Source organism: Pimephales promelas, chromosome 8, assembly GCF_988280905.1.
Source record: "Pimephales promelas chromosome 8, fPimPro1.hap1.1, whole genome shotgun sequence".
NCBI classification, from domain to species: Eukaryota; Metazoa; Chordata; class Actinopteri; order Cypriniformes; family Leuciscidae; genus Pimephales; species Pimephales promelas.
The window spans coordinates 27,491,520-27,511,106 of NC_142776.1; the positions used below are offsets into that span (position 1 = coordinate 27,491,520).

The window sequence follows — 19,587 nt, forward strand, 5'->3', positions numbered from 1 at the left end:
GAACAAACTGTCCTTTACTTAATATCTTCAGAACTTTTACAAAATAATAAAATACTCTATGATGGAAAAGTACGCATATAACAAAAGTGCACAGAATATTTGTTGTATACTGAATGGATTTTTTTCCTGCACTTTCGATGTTTTTGTCTGGCTGTTGATTTGTTGTGTCTCGTCATGTTCTATCCTGGTTGATAGGTGGCAGTAAAGCTCCCCCCAGCGTTACTGTCCACACGGCACCCCACAGAAGAAGCGTCTGAAGTCATGGAGGCGGCAACAAGGGAAATCATAATACATGTCATATGATAATGAGATAAATAGATTTAAAGGCAGCACTCGGTTCGACTTTCGCCAACGGACTATATTCGGGAGATAGAAGGCACATTTTCGGTGTATCTGTGACACTTAGGTAGCACCCATGTCATGGGTTTCTTGTTTTGCTAGCCGCAGCTGTTGATAACGGCTCGCCCCTGTCAGCATCATAACAAAAAAGCAGGTGTGTGATCTATCTATCTATCTATCTATCTATCTATCTATCTATCTATCTATCTATCTATCTATCTATCTATCTATCTATCTATCTATCTATCTATCTATCTATCTATCTATCTATCTATCTATCTATCCATCTATCTATCTATCTGTTTTTATCTGTCTGTCTGTCTGTCTGTCTGACTCTGATCTAATTTGTGTGTGTGTGTATTTGGTGTTTCAGTTGATCATTGAATCATAATGGCTCACTGGAGCAGGTTTGAGAAGGAGCTGGAGTTGGAGACCCGGAGACTCATCTCACATTATACTGCCATTCAGGATGAGGAAGATCAAAACTTCCAAATGGCTCTGAAGTTTACTTGGTCCAATTTCAAGTACGTAGTGCATGTATTCTTTCATTTTATTACTGTAATGGATTGCATGTATTTGTGAAAAGTAAACACTAATAAAAAACTAAATAATTGAATAAAATGGAAAAACTTGTTCTCCATTTTTTACCCAACTTTTCATTTTGGTGTATAAAATCAATCAAAAGCTCTCATCGTGTTTTGTCCCTTGATAGGTTTCACCATTTTCTTGATGTCAACAGACATAATGTGCAGCGATCCATTAATGGGTAGGGAGTCTGAAGCTTTGTACAATTCTGTGTACTTTAATTTTTTGTTATGCTGATATTTTGATTATTAAAATGTAGTTTTAAAATGTATTAAAATGTAGATTTCTTTTTCTACCAGGATTCATGAGAAACTCATGGTTCATTCTGACTTAAGCAAAGCAGAGAGCTGGATACGGCTAACTGAAGAATTTCTCAGTTCTCCTCTTCCTAATACCGAGGGAACCAAGGTGGGATAACACTGACATCATCCAGAGAATACATGGAACACTACATATGCTGAATATCTCTATTACTGTTTTCAGACTGATGCCCATTACAGTATGCTGGCTTTATTACTCAATCTGTCTGATTCTCCTTCCAACACAAACTATTGTGAAAGACCCAGGCTGAAAGAAACAGGTTGGATTTTGTGTGTGTGTGTGTAAATACATGCATACTGTTGGATAACACTATACCTAAAATCGCTACAAATTAATATGTTATATCCACAGAGAAAGAAGACAAGTTTGATTGGGCAAAGTACCTCATGGAAGGAGAAGAAATTGATACTGGGCCCTTTCCAGACACTCCAGTGAGTGAACTCTATTAGATTGTTAGATCAGTTTTTGTCTAGTATCATGTACTAAAAGGCTGGGCAATATGGCTAATAAATGATCTGTCAATATTTTTTAAGAATGTAAATGTAATGTAAATGTAAATGAGAGATTTAAAAGGTTTCGAAGAGATTTAGATCATAAGTTATGAACAAACTGTCCTTTTGCTTTGTCTCAAGAACTTTTAGAAAATAATAAAATTCTTTGCAAATACAAAAGTGCTTATAAATGATTAGTCAAAATTCTTCAGCTTATTAATATTTATGTATTGAAATAGTATTTTGAAATAGTAGACTTAAAAAAATGAACTTTTTGTAATGAAAAACTGTCCTGTTTATTTGAAGTTAAATATGAAATTCTACTTAAAACAACCAAGACACTAAATAAATACTAAGGAAATTATATTTCAGAATTTATTTTTACGCTCTAATATAATAATACATAGTAATGAACAATATTCACTTGCACTTTAAATGGAACGTTATAAAGTGCTCTATTATCCTTTTTCAGATACTACTTGTCATGTAGTGTGTCATATGTGAACGTAAAAGGTCTGCAAAGAGAACATTTTCCATCTACAAATTTGCATAATTTCATCCTATGCTCTTCAATAGCATCACATCTGGCCGGGAACTGTTTTGTTGAAATTGCTATGTGTCTAGACACAAAAATTCTTCAGGACAGATTCTGAAGTTCTCCCACCAAATTTGGGACAAGTGCTATTGTATACTATACTGTGTGTTAGCAGTAATAAAACACAACAGATAAATTGATATTTTGGCAGGACTGGTCTGAGGAAGAGAGTGATGAAGAAGATAGCCAGCAGCCCCTGAGCAGAGAGGATTCTGGTATACAGGTAGACAGAACACCACAGGAGGACCACGAGCAAAATGATAAGACCGTCCAAGTCACCTGGACCGGTAAGGGACCGTATTAGCACGTTTTCTTACAGTAGCCATTTGTTCATGAAGGTTGTTATCAGTACTACTAGTTTTTCCTGTCTTCTTTTTGTAGTGGGGGAGCCGGACTCCAGGGCTTGGTTGGAGCAGCATATCGTCACTTCATATTGGGTTCCCAACTCTCCCCGCTTTCCACACAGCCTCCACCTGCACTCCAACCTTTATAACGTCTGGTTAGGCATTTTTGTGAAATCTTATTCACTTTCAGAATCACAAGCCCATTAATTTAGACCCAATTGATTGATTTAATAAGAGTTTTGGAGCAAATGCTATTCAATCTTTAAATTGAGTAAAGATTTCATGTGGTAATTTTGCATAGATTTTTTTTTTTAAATGTTGCACTCTCACTCTCTTTTTCTACAGGGATCAGCACCTGTATAACACTGGGCCTCTCTATCTTCCTGAGGAAAAGTCTTTTGTTACAGAAACACAAGTGATTCGGGAAACTCTTTGGTATGACATTTCTAAGATTGCTATGATTACACTGAAAAACTAGACAGACGTGATCTTACCAAAGGAAAGTACATATCTCATGTGGGAATTGCATATGTGGATAGGTATAAGGAGGCAAGTTGAAACATGCAGGGAATGAGCAGTTCTGGAATGGAGTTTTTTTTTTCTTTTTACGTTGCAATGCACATGTTTGCTTACCCAGGTAAAAATGTTTCACAAAGATGACTGATTGCTCATATCAAGGTTTTTTTTTACAGGAGAAATCATGTTCTTTTCTTTTTCTCCTCAGGCTCTTCTCTGGTGTAAAAAAACTTTTCATTTTCCAGCACAGTGATGGCAAGGTGACTGTGAGGAATGATGTGGTGGTCACTCATCTAACTAATGTGAGTGGAGACAGTTTTTCATCATTCCCTGTCAGGCCTAAGTTTTTGGGATTTGTTGGAAGTTTACTATTTTTTGGAAGTGTTGTACCATGCTCGTATAGTAGGGAAGGTGCAAGTCAACTTTTAATGAATTACATGTATTTATTGATTGGGATAAATCTCGTTTTCAGAGGGGGGCCAATACACATAATTTCAATTAGTGTTATTTTGATTTTTGTAAGTCATAAAAGAAAATACGACTTTATTTTGTAGTTTTACATATTTTGTATGTAGCTACTATAGTAATAATTACACTAACACTTAAAAATAAAGATAACTTTTTTTTTGTAATGTGTAAGATATATCCCTATTTGTGTACAGAACTGTCTTCACTCTGTACTGGAGCACATAGCGGCCTATGGGCAGGCTGTTTCCCGTCTGCAAAAGTTTATTGATGAAGTGACCGGCCACAGCGTAGAGCCCTGTCCTCCTGGTCTTAACTCCACGTCGTCCTCTTCATCCTCCAAGAAGAGCTCTGAGCCTCCCTTCCGTACCTACCAAGCATTCGTTTGGGCCCTGTACAAATACTTCACCAGCTTTAAAGAAGAGCTCAATAATATCGAAAAAGACATTATTGCCAAAGGTTGTTTTTTCTGTGTCTGTAAATGTATTCGGTTATTTTAGTATAATTATAGTATTAATTCTATTATGGTTCTTCATAGATGAGACAGTGACTCTATCATCTGTGCTGGAACGGTTAAGTCCTCATCTGGCTCAGATCACGATGCTGCACAGGGTTTTCTGCACAGGAGTGGCTGAAGTGCCACCAGGAACGCCCAACGTATTACGTGCATCACACTTACTCAACACCCTCTACAAGGCCATCATAGAATATGACAGCGCAGGCGAGGCCTCTGAGCAGTCTGTAAGTGTGCCTGTTTTTTGTTTTTGTTTCAAACAGTAGATGTAGCGCTCGTTTTTTTTTTTTTTTTTTTTGCTTATCATAAAAAGTTTTAAGATCACAAAATATTTTTCCTCCCCCTTCCTATCAGGTGGCACTCCTTTTCTCTCTCTGGGTAGAAACGGTCCGGCCTTACCTTGAGATTGTAGATGAATGGATCGTTCATGGTCACTTATTTGACCCCGCTAAAGAGTTTATTATTCAGAGGTACTAAAAACATAAATGTGTATGTACACTAACGTTCAAAAGTTTGGGGGCAATAAAAACAAAAACAAATCAATACTTTTTAACAAAGATGCGCATTAAATGAATCAAAAAGTGACAGGAAACACTTTTACATTGTTACAAAAGATTTCCATTTCAAATAAATGCTGCTTTTTCTACTTTCTATTCATCAATATATATATATATATATATATATATAATAGTTTCCAGAAAAAATATTAAGCAGCACAACTGTTTTAGATTTTTCTTGAATCTTTTAATCTTTCTGAAGAATCATGTAACACTGAAGAATGAGAAAATTCAGATTTGCCATCACAGGAATAGTTTTACAATATTTTAAAATATTTATAGTAAATATTTAAAATATAACAGTTGTTTTAAATTGTAATAGTTGTAAATATTGTTAAATTTTACAATATTCAGGGATGTGATTTTTCTTTATTCATATGGATTTCCATAATTCCGGACATGAAGAGCATGTTGCCAGATAACTTTATTTTAATCAATTTTGACAATATATGGTTGTGAGAATGTGAAATGGCTTAGTGCAACCATCAAATTGCAACAGTTGTGATGTAGTTATATAAATATATTAAACATACGTAGATTGATGCGTCGGCAACTGCATTTTTCAGAGTAAAGCACAGCACTGTGTTCATTTTCAGTTTAGATTCACAGTAAATGCTGCTCTGCAAGTGCTGTTTGTGTCGCTTATAATTAATGCAGCCTTGGTGACCATCAGAGAGTTATTTAAAAAAATCTTACTGACCTCAAACTTTTGAAACTACTCTATTTAAGGAATTATGTACAGTCAGTCAGTCATTATTGCAAATTAAATCCATTCAGACCAGGGTGATATAAGTCCCCTCAGTGTCATGTCTCGGTGCTGATCACTCTTTTTGGGTTTATTTTGCACTAACCACTGGATGACTTCACATTATCCTGCTTATTTATAATAGAAAAACAAATATATGGTCATGTTTACTAGGAACAAGGATGTACCAGTAAACCACAGGGACTTCTGGTATGCCACTTACACGCTGTATAGCGTCTCTGAGACGGTGGAGAACGAGGAGAGGCTCAGCGACGCTGCCAGTGGAAGCTCTGGTGGGGAGCAGGCGTCCAGCAGCAGACAGCACACCATGGTGTCCTTCCTCAAGCCTGTGCTCAAGCAGATCATCATGGCTGGCAAATCCATGCAGCTGCTGAAAAACCTGGACCGCAAGGAGACCGAACAGCCAGATGGCTCCTCCAGAGGTCAGTGTCAGAGAGAATAAGTTTTGTATTTTGGTTTTCAGATTCAATTTAGTTTCTGTATTTCTAAAGTGGCTATTTCATTTCACTATGTTTCAGTGCCCATCCCGTATAATAAAATAAATGTGTCAAATGTAAGAACACAACACTGCAGCATTTACTGACAATGTCATGTGCTATAAATGTGCCAGTGCTGCTACATTTAGCAGTATCTTGTTATCTAAGAACCACTTATGATTCATAAGTGGACTGCATCTATGTAGATCCGGCATCAGCCATAGGTGCATCAGCCATCTGAAAACAACTAGGCACCGGACATATTTTTTCTCCAATATTATTGGTTCTTATTCAGCAAACCCTTCTATTACTAGGTATAAGCTTTGTTACTCAGTCATGACTTTATAAATTTAGATATGTCTAGTTTCATTTTCCCTTTTGTTATATTTGGAGATGATTCACTAACACACACACTGACTGTTTGGGGACATTTTAGGTTTCAAAAGCATATAATTGTTAATCCTGCAAGAAAAATAAATGTTAATTGATTAATTAAAAAAAAATCCCATCACATATTATATTATTTTCATTTGTTTCCTCAACAAATGTTTTTTGTTTTTAAGAACCTTTTTCCATGAGAAAATTTGAAATATGAGCGTAAGATTTCTAGACCTGTAAAAATCATGGAAATTTATAAAATAGACCACCGATCAAACTATATAAAGCTATTATCGGCCGATGACGCACCCTTAATGTTTCTTATAGCATATAAAAAGTTTCATGATAAACGGGATTGTCTTAATATTTGTGACACTCGTCTCTGCAGATGCCGAAAGAAAGAGTCTGTACACGCTTTTCTTGGAGTCAGTGCAGACACGTCTTCGGTGTGGAGAAGAATCACCTACGAACATGGTTACCGAGCAACAGGCCACTAAAAAGAGCCTAATCAAGATGCAGTCCATTGTAGCACGTCATCTGGAGCTGGATGACATCCATGACCCCCTGCTAGCCATTAATTTTGCAAGGTAACCGCAGAATACAGAATAAATGATTTGACTTCACTGAAGAGCACACAAAGGTGAAAAGGTTATGTGTGGTATTATTTTGCAGGCTTTATTTAGAGCAGAATGACTTCCTTGAGAAATTCTCTGGCGGCAGTGTGATTTTGGACCGCTCTTCCGAGTCTGTGACATGTCAGACGTTTGAGCTTACGCTGCGTTCCTGTCTGTATCCACATATTGAGAGGAGATACATCGAATGCTGTGGGAACCTCATGAGAACCCTGAAGAAAGACTACAGGTAAGATCCTGCAGGAGAATCCTTAGAGCACAAACCTCACAATATATAATTATGCTTAAGTCTCTTTTTTTTTTTAATCTTAGGCTTCTAGGGTACTTGCAGGCCATGAGAAACTACTTCCTGTTGGAGGCTGGGGATACTATGTATGATTTCTACACAGCCATCTTTGACAAGGTTCTGGAGAAGGAGAGCTGGCAGCAGCTGGCATTCCTCAATGTGCAGCTGCAAGAGGCTGTTGGACAGCGCCACCCAGAGGACAGCAGCCGGTACTGCAGATGGACCGCTCTAGATATCCTGTGGTTTACCATTCAACCCTACCTGTCACCACTCAGTATCGTGTGGTTCACTTATATTTCTCTCACATCTTTCTCACGATTCTAGGTTGTCCATATTTCTTGAAACTATCGATCCGGCAAGAAAAAAACAGCCAGTGAATAACCTCGATGGTCTTACTCTGAGTTATAAGGTTACAATGAATTGAATTTCAACTTTGAAAATGATTCATTTAGCTTTTTTTTTTTGCTTAGATCAATTATTTCAATGTATTATAAATGTGTTAACATAATTTCGAAATGTAAATGTATGTATCTATTTTTATTTAATTTCTCTCATCAGGTTCCATGGCCTGTAGATATTGTTATTAGTTCAGAGTGTCAGAAAATCTACAATCAGGTCTTCCTACTGCTGCTTCAGATCAAATGGGCCAAGTATAGTCTGGACACTTTACGATTCAGTGGTAAGTTATGATTGCATTTCTGACTTCTGTTTGTAGTCAAATGAGGGAGAAGTAAAGGTAGGTGATATTATTACAAAAAGGATACACTATTAAATGACCAAGCCAATAAAATATCTATGCAGTTCATATCTATATCATTAACTTCCCTTTTTAAATCATTAAAGGGATAGTTCACCCAAAAATAAAAATTCTGTCATTTACTTGTTTGATTTTCTTTCTTTTGCTGAACACAAACAAAGATATACTGAAGAATGTTGATAACCAGTTGATTGGCCCCATTGACTTTTTTTTTTTCCATACTATGGAAGTCAATGGATAACGTCAACAGCAGAAGAAAGAAATTCATACAGGTTTGGAACAACTTGAGGGTGAGAAAAGGATGACAATTTTCATTTTTGGGTGATCCATACCTTTAACTTGATCGTTCCATTGTAACTTATTTTTGGTCTACAATCACAGGTCGTTTTTTTACCTGTGACATAAGAACTATCATTATTCACAGTACTTTTAAATCAGGATGGTTTTAGTTCACTTGCTATTATGGAATCTTAAAATACAGTGTTCCTACAGATTTGACAGTAGCCGCTAAGAGGCAAGAAGGAGGCCAATCTGAGGAAAGCACAGCCAAAGAGCCCATAAACCAGCAGATTCACAGGATGTTTCTCCTGAGGGTCAAACTCATGCACTTTGTCAACAGCTTGCACAACTACATTATGACTAGGGTAAGTTAGACATATGGAAAATAGACTTAATTTATTTGCAGTAGAGGTTTAAAAAAAAAAAAAAAATACACAGAAATTTGATAAATACTTCTTTTTTTAATCATGTGGACATTTACCATGCATTCATTCACAGATCCTACATAGTACAGGTCTAGAATTTCAACACCAAGTGCAGGAGGCAAAGGACCTGGACCAGCTCATTAAAATCCACTACAGATACTTGTCCACCATTCACGACCGATGTCTGCTCCGAGAGAAAGTAAGCTGAAATGAAACGGGCCAAACCATGTCTGTCAGGAAACAAATAGTACATATTTTAGATTTTGGCTCATTCATACATTGCAGTTTTTGTTATTAATTCTGTAAGCTGTCTTTCTCATGGTGGTTGGCCTAGTTTTTACTTTTAAACTGTTATAGATCCTGTTTCTCTTTCTGATCCATCAGTTGTGGTTATTGTGTCTTTGCAGGTCAGTTTTGTCAAGGAGGCCATCATGAAAGTGCTGAATTTGGTCCTCATCTTCTCAGACAGATGGCAGGCTGGTTTTGGGGCCTGGAAGTAAGTTCAAAACTTTTACATCATGTATGGGGTCTTGCTACATGTCCTCATCTTGCAGCTTTCACATCAGCTTGACGAGATGGGGTTTTACTTCTCTTTAGCTATTTTTACATGGCTTTTACCGTTCTTTATGTTTCTTTTCTTTCTCAGAATCGAGTCGATCGACAAAATGGAGTCAGATTTTAAAAACTGTCACATGTTTCTTGTGACCATTTTAAACAAGGCTGTGTGCAGAGGCTCATTTCCTCATTGTAAGTCCTCCACTGCTTCTAATTGTATGACCCGAAAATATTTAGTTTTACTCACCGTATATGTTTTATTTTCTTTTACAGTGGAGTCCTTGGCGCTGTCACTGATGGCTGGATTTGAACAGTGCTAACAGATTGAACATGGCTTTAATCCAGAGCATTGAACACAAGAGAGATTATTTATTGTACTGTTCTTGTTTGTCTGTACCAGGATACCTGACATCATAGCACATGAGAATTCACAATAGCACTTCATTGGCACTGAAGTAGCACTTTGTGTCTGTCACCAGAGATACTTGTGTTAAATTGTCTACAGCACATTTTCTGCATCAAGATACGTAATGTAATGTTTTGTGGACAAGTCAGACTGACTTTGTTTTTTCAACGCTGTTGGCCAGTGTTAAGGCTCAATATGTCAGATGTAAAACTTAATTGTCCTCTACATGCAATGGATATGTGAAGTACACATGCCAAAATCAGTTTAATTTACAGGTGATCTAATTATGTATATTACATGCAACAGTGAATAGAGAAAAATTAAGTACTGTACATAATATGAGCTAACAATGGAAATTGTAGACTACATTTGTATCCACTTCAAGCCTATATTTGTATGTTTTGTGGTTGCTTAAAGCTGTTTTTCATTGTTCTGAATGGATTGCATATATTAAAATAATCGCCCTGATTTTGAGATGTAGTATTATGTTGCATAATTTTTATATGCACTGCCATTCAAAAGCTTTGGGTTTGTTTTTGAAGAAAATGTGTTTTGTTCAGCAAGTACTATTTAAAATACTTTTAAAATGTTAGCACAACTGTTTTCAACATTGATTATATGTTTATTGAGCAACATCAGCATATTAAAATTTTTTCTAAAAGATCATGTGACACTTACGACTGGAGTAATGCCTGCAAAAATAGCTTTGGCATCACAGGAATACAAATTTTAAATTATATTAGATATTAGCAAACAGTTATTTTGAATTGTAATAATATTTCACAATATTAGTATGCCACTATTTTTGATCAAATTAATTCAGCCTTGAGACTTTTTTCAGTAACATTAAAAAAAATGTGTGATCCCAAACTTTTGAACTGTAGTGACTATGCATCTTGACACTTAAAGGAGTAGTTCACTTTTAAAAAGACTTTTGCTGATAATTTATTCACCCCCATGTCATCCAAAATGTCCACATCTTTCTTTCTTCAGAAAGAAATAAAGGTTTTTGATGAAAACATTCCAGGATTTTCTCCATATAATGGACTTCATTGGGAACCAAATGGTTCAAGGTCCAAATGACAGTTTTAGTGCAGCTTCAAAGGGCTTTAAACGACACCAGACGATGAATAAGGGTCTTATCTAGGACCCTTCGAGTCATGACTCGAAAAAAAAGATTTGTTCATTTTTATGAATGAGTTTTATCAGGATAGTCACAAACGCTAATCACAGAACAGAGCAAGGCGCTTATAAAACTTAAACTTTTTTATTTATTTTTTAAATGACTGATTGTTACGCGAGATAAGACCCTTATTCACCGTCTGGTGTCATTTAAAGACATTTGAAGCTGCACTGAAACTGTCATTTGGACCTTGAACCATTTGGTTCCCAATGAAGTCCATTATATGGAGAAAATCCTGGAATGTTTTCATTAAAAACCTTTATTTCTTTTCGACTGAAGAAAGAATGACATTGACATCCTGGATTACATGGGGGTGAGTAAATTATCAGCAAAAGTTTTTTGTTTTTTTTTAAAGTGAACTACTCCTTTAAGGTAACCCTCCTCACTCTGACAAAAACAAACACTTCATTGGAATGAAGTATATAATACAGGAAAATAAATAGGATGTAGTAAAGAAATAGAAAATAACATCAAAGTAATTAAAAAAAATAATAAAACCCAGTAGAATAGCATGGGTATGTATTTGTGTGTCTTAACTTTTAATAGTTAAATGTTTATTTTAAATATTTATATTTCACATGCTAAACAAACATTTCACATTTTCAAACACCCTAGCCTACTTCTGCGCTCATGGACAGTTCTATATTCCTGAACCCCTGCCGGCAATGTGCAGAACTGCGGCGCTGGAGTTTCCTGTTGAATCTCCCTGTAGAGCGCAACAGGAACTTCCAGCCAGAGCTGCGCCTGCGACAACACTCACCGCGAACAGGATTCCTCCGCAAACTCCCTCAACCACTCCAAAACACCGCAGATTAACCGCCGAAAACGGTTTTACAAGGTCACCTCATCCTCTCAGCCAATTCAGAACTGGAAATCACAACGGAAATGCATGAATGAATATTCGAAGCGGATAGTTTATCCTGGAAATCTCACGTAAGGGTGGGTAGAGCAGAGCTTTGCCTTACTTTCATTCTGGGTGTTGTCTTTTTTTTCCAAACGCTTTCTCTGTAACTTAGTTATATAGTTAGTCAAATAGTCAACGCTCGCTTACTTATATGTTTCTGTTTCATTGTGGGCAAGGCAGAATGGAAAGGTAGTGTCGGGTTGAATTCCTTTTAGTTGTTTGAAGTTTCACGTCGGGCCTGTTTGTTCACGCGACTGCGCGTATGGAAACGCGAACTTCTACAGTCGACGCGTCTAACAAGAACGATTAAAATAAACGTTGTGTGCACTACAAACGCTAGAGAACGCTTCGTTGTTTATAATGAGTGCGTTATAATTTATCTCGTAGTTTGGGGAAAAAGCTTTCTGTACAACTTTACTGAAAGTAAAGTTTGGAGTTACTAAAGTTTCTGTAAGTAATGGAACAGCAAGTAATGTCATTTTTCTTTTTTTTGCTTGATATTTTTCCATGTCAGATACACCCACTGATAAGAGTATCTATCTATCTATCTATCTATCTATCTATCTATCTATCTATCTATCTATCTATCTATCTATCTATCTATCTATCTATCTATCTATCTAACTAACTAACTAACTAACTAACTAACTAACTATCTATCTATCTATCTATCTATCTATCTATCTATCTATCTATCTATCTATCTATCTATCATTCTGGTGTGGTCTGCAAGCATCAGGGTCATAAATTAACCAGAGCTTGGAGATATTTAAAATTTTGGTTTGACATATGTCTTTAAGACATGCTAAACGTAAAAATAATATAAAGTTGGTGGCGAAAAGTAAGTAAAAATGCCTCTGATAATAAATTCAAGGGGTCAAATATTGTCCCGTAATTAAAAAAAAAAACAATCCTTAATGTTCTTCATGTATAATATATTCATTATATGTTTATTGTTGTTCTTGACATTCTAAGATTAAGGTTTACAAAAACAGAAGTCAATGAGAGATTTATATTGGTTTTCATGCTGGCTAAGCAAAATCAAATCAGAGCAGTTGAATCACAGCACGGTAAACTGTTAGTTTGTCTCCTAAACCTTGTCATGTTGTTTTCCTGGATGTAACGGATTAAACTGCTCTGTCAGGGGTGGTTCTCTTTTGAAATCCATTAAGTCTAGAGAACTAGGCTAGTCTGTGTCTGTAAATTAATTATGTGGTGTCAGACTCAGTCCCCCTCTCCTTATCTTTAATCCAGTTCTTTTCTGGATTGAAAATTACTTAAAGACAGAAAAGGAAAGGAAAAATGTCTTTATTGGCTGGAAGTCAGACTCAGCAGGATTGTTGAAAGTTCAGACGTGCCGTTCATTCAACCATTTTTTGAGACGCTGATAAAGATGCTTTTGGAAGGTATTCGTACCAAATCCATATTCGTTTAGAACCGATTAAGCCACCATCTTTGACAAACAACAGTTTGGATTGCATTAATTTCCAATGGAGATATCTGTGCTGAGTATTGACCATATGTGTATGTTAAAATCTTGATCCGTTTTGAGCTTTGAGTGAAATATTCAAACTTTTGCGGCTATGCAACCGCTCGACCGGATGTGATGTATTCCAATCAAAACTATGAGTGTGAGGTAAGAATTACCAATATTTTTGCACAAAAAAATTCTGTTTCTGTAAAATGGGTGGTTATTATTGTGTAGTAATTGTGCCTGAAAAATTATTGTTGATTAGCCCTAGAAAACCTGTGTTAATGTATATTCATTATTCATTCATTTTACCATGGTGAATAAGTGAAGGGCTGCATCACAACCAGTTTGAAAGTTCTGTAGGACAATCATACGTCAGAATGTCGGAGATTGTGGAAAAGGCATCTTTCAAGCCAAACATGAGGTGCCAATGGGTGGCAGGTGATCACAAGTTTACTTTGATAAATGCTTTTTCTGTAATAAAGCAAGATGTGATGTTTATCATCATATGACATTCAAAGTTAGTGTGTGGATTGCATTTCTCTAGTGTGCAAAACTAAGTGTGATATAAAAGCAGTATGTGTCAAAGTTGTGCGTATTTTCAGTGAGAGTGCACGGCTGCACGCCACACTCCAATGTGCTGCATGTTGTGTTTTTGTGCCAGTGCCACCACCTCTGCTGCCACGAAAGAAAAATGTGTGTCTGAAGATGTGAAAATTTCGGAGAGGAAGACACCGTGTGGCAGCAGGTGTTGAATCTGCACAGCATGTGTTGCAAAAAAAGGCCTTTTTTTTGTCATACTGCGTGCTGCTGGAGTTAAGTTTTGGCATGCATGGTCCGATATCGACACAGATGGAAATCTTCTCAGACTCATTGTGCTAGAGCAGCTGTACTTTGTTTAATACTGATTTGGTGGATGTCCAGGAATAAAAGCTCATGGCAGATGGCCAGACTTTGGGTATATTGGGATGTCACACTGAAGATGGCAGTGTCATTCTCCAGGAATGTTTGGTCTGGATGGTTTATTGTGGTTTTGATATTTGTAGATATTCTGACTAGAGTTTTCATAGTAGTGTATGACTTTAGAGAGTAGCTTAAATGCATTACTTAAATTGCATGCTTAGAATCAGCGTCTTATCTCCACCCTGGAGGACTGGAGACAGTCCAAAGCAAGTAATGCCTAGTTCACACTACATGATTTTAAAATGTCGGTTTAAAACCATGTTTTGTAACGAAAAACCACGCAATAAAACGAACCAGAAATGACGCGAAACTGCAGAGAAGAACACAACACGCGAATATGGACGTCAGACAGAAACTAGTGCTGCACACTGTTTGCTCGACGATCTGCTCTGAGAAAAAAAAATGCAAAAAAGAAAAAGTAAGATTTACCTGGTGTCCTCAACCCATGCGTTGCTATGATTGGCTGTACTCATGACATCACTGAGATTGAGTCGCGCGACTGCGCGAGATATCTAGCATGCTAGATATTTTTCTGAGCTCGGTGACCTGTCTGCGAGGTGTCTGCGAGCTGTCTTTGATGCGTTGTTGGCTCTTTCACACTAACTGATTGGCGAGCGTTAATCGTCCGCTAATCGCCCGCGATTTGCACGCGATAACACCCTGACTTGTCGGCGACTCAACGATTTGCAAATCGGGCTTAAATCGGGCTTAAAATCACGTAGTGTGAACTAGGCTAAACGTTCAATGTCCAATGTAGTTATTCTTGAATTGGCTTAAGCCTAGTTCACACTACGTGATTTTAAGCCCGATTTAAGCCCGATTTGCAAATCGTTGAGTCGCCGACAAGTCAGGGTGTTATCGCGTGCAAATCGCGGGCGATTAGCGGACGATTAACGCTCGCCAATCCGATAGTGTGAAAGAGCCAACAACGCATCAAAGACAGCTCGCAGACACCTCGCAGACAGGTCACCGAGCTCAGAAAAATATCTAGCATGCTAGATATCTCGCGCAGTCGCGCGACTCAATTTCAGTGATGTCATGAGTACAGCCAATCATAGCAACGCATGGGTTGAGGACACCAGGTAAATCTTACTTTTTCTTTTTTGCATTTTTTTTTCTCAGAGCAGATCGTCGAGCAAACAGTGTGCAGCACTAGTTTCTGTCTGACGTCCATATTCGCGTGTTGTGTTCTTCTCTGCAGTTTCGCGTCATTTCTGGTTCGTTTTATTGCGTGGTTTTTCGTGACAAAACATGGTTTCTAGACCAGATAGAATCGTGTTGTTGTCAACTCATTATTTGTTTGATTATTTTCAGGATTTAGACCGTACTATAGTACTGAAACAGCTCTCATTGAGTCACAAATGATATGCTCTTATCATCCGATCGTGGTTGTATCTCTGTGTAGTGCGTTGTTAACTCGTGTAGTGAGTTACGTCCTGTTGTGGATCAATCACGTTGTGTTGTGTGGTGTGAACAGCTAAACAACTTGAACACTCATGATTTCACTGAGAGCAAGTCATTTAGTGTGAACTGCACAGTTCAGCCCGACATTTTAAAATCATGTAGTGTGAACTAGGCATTAGCAGTCTCCAGTCTTGTTTATTGACAATCGACATAAAGTCTGTTTTACTTTACTTTTCACCAGTCTGACCAACATCAAAGCAATAAACCACAGCACCTCAGCAAAAGAAATCAGAAAAAGGGCTCTGGCGTTTCCTTTTGCCAGAAACTTCAACAACCATAATGCACTTTTGATTTTGGCGCCACCCCTCTGTCAGGTCTGTGGACAGGAATACAAAAATGTGGAAAGTTGCTTTGTCTGCACGCAGGCAGGGGTAGGCTGGCGATATTGCAAAAATATCATATAACATCATTTTCAAGTTAGTTTTACTATTTTACAAGTGACTGAGCAGTATAGCCAAACTATTTGACCATTACCGTGACCCTTAAAGTGTAAATTGCTGGTTAAATTTTTCACGAAGATAAGGCAACGTGGTTACTAAACATAAAGATAATAAACTTTACTTTTTTTTTTTTACCAAAATGCTGCATATGAAATGAAAAGTTGCTATGTTTTACAGTGATTTTAAGCACGCCCCTTTTCCACTTGGCTGGGCGTTTTACTCCTAGATATTTCTAGTTTGCGGGAGTATTGCGAGACTCCCTCAACCCCAATACACAGAGTGAGTGCATTACTCTTATGACGTCATCACCCAGATACTGTAAAAAAAATGCTACCTTTGAAGAAACCCCAATAAATGTTATTTTAAGACAGAATTTTTTAAATATTTACATATTGAGCACTTTAATTTACACATTAATTGGTTGTGGTGGTTAACCTGCAATTTACACTTTAAACTGTGATAAAAGCTGAACCGTGAGTTATTTGAACTGTTACACTCCTAACTCTAACTATACAAACAAAGCTGATCCTTTAAGCAGATATAACACAGTAGGCAGTAGACAGTTCAGCAAGTTACTATTCTTAATCGTCAGACGGGATGCTAAACAAATCACCAGCTGAGAATGCAACAGGACATTTCTGAATGGATAGTTAATTAATTTATTGCTGATGTGGAGTTAACTGTCTTCAAGTCAATGATTAGCATATTCTTTCATAATCTATAAATCACGTTCCCGGTTTATGTAAATTTTAGGGTTAGTGATGTCACTATTTCTTTTAGTCCCTACCAGTCTTTTGTTGTAGTCTTGATGTCACAATTTCTTGTAGTTCCTACCAGTAGTTTGTTGTAGTTGTAAATTTTAGGGTTAGTGATGTCACTATTTCTTGTAGTCCCTACCAGTAGTTTGTTGCAGTTATAAATTTTAGAGTTAGTGATGTCACTATTTATTGTAGTTCCTACCAGTAGTTTGTTGTAGTTGTAAATTTTAGGGTTAGTGATGTCACTGTCTTGTAGTCCCTACTAGTCGTTTGTTGTAGTCTTGATGTCACTATTTCTTGTAGTCCCTACCAGTTGTTTGTTGTAGTTGTAAATTTTAGGGTTAGTGATGTCACTATTTCTTGTAGTTCCTACCAGTAGTTTGTTGTAGTTGTACATTTTAGAGTTAGTGATGTCACTATTTCTTGTAGTCCCTCCCAGTTGTTTGTTGTAGTCTTGATGTCACTATTTCTTGTAGTCCCTACCAGTCGTTTGTTGTGGTCCTTAAAAAGCAATTTTTTTAAAAGAAAATATCTCCATTTGCTTTGAACGTTGAGCGTTGCAGATGTTGTTAATGCTCAAACAGCAACATTACACACTAACTAAAGTAAGAAAAGTGAAATCATAATCAACTACCCTTTAAGGAACCAGCTCCTAAAGACTGATTTTTGCAGCCTAAAAATGGCAGATTTTGCTCCTGCTTTTCTCAATATTTTCAATACTTTTCTGACCTCAAGGACCATTGGGTTTCTCTGTCGTCATATGTCGTCAGCCCATTGCATTGTGTTTTGCCCCCCACACAAGAAATTATTGACCTTTCATCATAAAACTAAGCTTTTAAATATCATTTTTCTGACATATTACTGGGAGATATAGAGTGACAAATGATATTTATATGCAGTTTATGTAAGTCTGCTTGCTATACTGTTATAATTTAAAGATCTAATCGTTCTTGATGAGTTTGTGCGATGACTTTAAAGTTTGTTAAACTTGCATCAGTATCATTACTGACTGGTTATAATTTGTGATCTAAAGTCTGGCCATCCAAAAGACTAGATAGAGAATTATAGACCAAATATTTTACCATGTTTTCTAATTTTCTTTGCTGCCATCCCCATTTATGAGACTTAGCTTGATCATGACCTGGCCCATAGTTGAATATTCAGGGGTGTAGAACTTCAGGGACATGACAAGGCTTGTAAAGCCTGTGGAATGATCATGGTCTCTCTCAACAACATTGCATTGCTTTTAACTACAGTGGTCTGAATCTGATGGACCGAAACATTCTCTGTGAAGGGCCGCTGTGGCTTAATGATCTGATCTGGCCAGTGAGTAAAAAGAAAAGACAAGATTTCTGATTGCATGTCAGCATTTTTTCTGATGTAATGTAAAAAAGAAGTTCAGGGAACTACTGCAGCATTAAAGAGGAACGATGTTCAGCTCACTCAAGACAACTTCCCTTTTTACCTCACAGCGATTTAAAAAAAATGGTTAATGATTAATATTGCATTTACTTAAAGGGTTAGTTCACCCAAAAATGAAAATTAAGTAATTAATTACTCACCCCCATGCTGTACCAACCCCGTAAGACCTTCGTTCGTCTTCGGAACACAAATGAAGATATTTTTGATTAAATTTGAGAGCTGTATAACTACCACATAGGCTCCTAAGGGACTGGCTCTTGACGGCCCAGAAAGTCAATGAAGAAAATGTTTAAATATTCCATGTGACTACAGTGGCTCAACTATAAGTTTGTGCGAAAAAACAAACAAAAATAACGACTTTATTCGACTATTCCTTTTCTTCCTTGTTGGCCTGAAACGAGACTTCAGTACGATTTCCACGACGCATGCGCGAGAATTGCGATCTCCTTCAACTACTTCAGTTCAGTTCTCGCGCATGCGTCGTGGAAATCTAAGGAAGTCTCGTTTCAGGAAGAGAAGGAATAGTCGAATAAAGTTGTTATTTTTGTTAGTTTTTTCGCACAAAAAGTATTCTCGTCGCTTGATAAACTTATAGTTGAGCCACTGTAGTCACATGGAGTATTTAAACATTTTCTTCATTGACTTTCTGGGCCGTCAAGAGCCAGTCCCTTAGGAGCCTATGTGGTAGTTATACAGCTCTCAAATTTAATCAAAAATATCTTCATTTGTGTTCCGAAGATGAACGAAGGTCTTACAGGGTTGGTACATCATGGGGGTGAGTAATTAATGACTTAATTTTCATTTTTGGGTGAACTAACCCTTTAATTGTGGTCATTCAGGTTTGCATTATATTTGAAGCAAGTGCACCTAAAGTGAAAAGTTCTAGGCTTCATCAGCAACTTGAGATATAGGCCTAACCCACAAAACTGAGCTGTCATGTCTTGTTGTCCCCAGTCTCTTACCCACTTCCTTTTTGACGAAATATACTGACCTGCATACTTAGCTATGCTAAGCTAACAAATAATAATAAAGAAACAAATAGACCTTTTTTAATAATTAGAAGACAGTAGTTTGGTTGCGTCCTGCCTGGATTAGCTGCTAGTTTATAATATTCATCATGTAGCCTAGTGTTTAAAAAATGGAGCTGCCGGAAGTGGGTGTGACATGCTGTAATGCCTCAGGAAAATAAACCCAGCTGCAATACTGTACATTCCTAAACACAAACTCAGCTCATGAAAAGGGCGCAGTAATCATGTAGTTGTGAGTTACGTCACCTTTTTTTGTGCTGACCTCAG

General features: G+C 37.1%; 2 protein-coding genes across 3 annotated transcripts in view; both read left to right on the forward strand.

Annotated features, from left to right (window-relative positions):
* Nucleotides 1-31: 31 nt before the first annotated feature.
* Nucleotides 32-10,161, forward strand: tubgcp5 (tubulin gamma complex component 5). The gene is made up of 24 exons (XM_039689478.2): nt 32-493; nt 713-863; nt 1,052-1,105; nt 1,224-1,332; nt 1,408-1,504; nt 1,597-1,676; nt 2,483-2,618; nt 2,713-2,830; nt 3,021-3,110; nt 3,400-3,493; nt 3,854-4,115; nt 4,195-4,397; nt 4,525-4,640; nt 5,647-5,915; nt 6,736-6,934; nt 7,020-7,208; nt 7,292-7,474; nt 7,590-7,674; nt 7,824-7,944; nt 8,515-8,666; nt 8,800-8,925; nt 9,134-9,222; nt 9,373-9,473; nt 9,555-10,161. The coding sequence occupies exons 2-24, from the start codon at nt 730-732 to the stop codon at nt 9,599-9,601; spliced, it is 3,054 nt and encodes a 1,017-aa protein (XP_039545412.2). The 5' UTR covers nt 32-493; nt 713-729; the 3' UTR covers nt 9,602-10,161.
* Nucleotides 10,162-11,579: 1,418 nt separating this feature from the next.
* The window catches only part of cyfip1 (cytoplasmic FMR1 interacting protein 1), a 43,684-nt gene continuing 35,676 nt past the window's right edge, over nt 11,580-19,587 (forward strand). The window contains exon 1 of one of the 2 annotated variants that reach the window (XM_039689699.2): nt 11,580-11,809. Coding sequence is in view for 1 of the 2 variants with exons in the window: in XM_039689698.2 (XP_039545632.1) it covers nt 11,760-11,803 (44 nt within the window). In the remaining variant the exon portion in view is untranslated. The remainder of the gene's footprint in view (nt 11,810-19,587) is intronic. The other variant, XM_039689698.2, reaches the window with a different exon arrangement.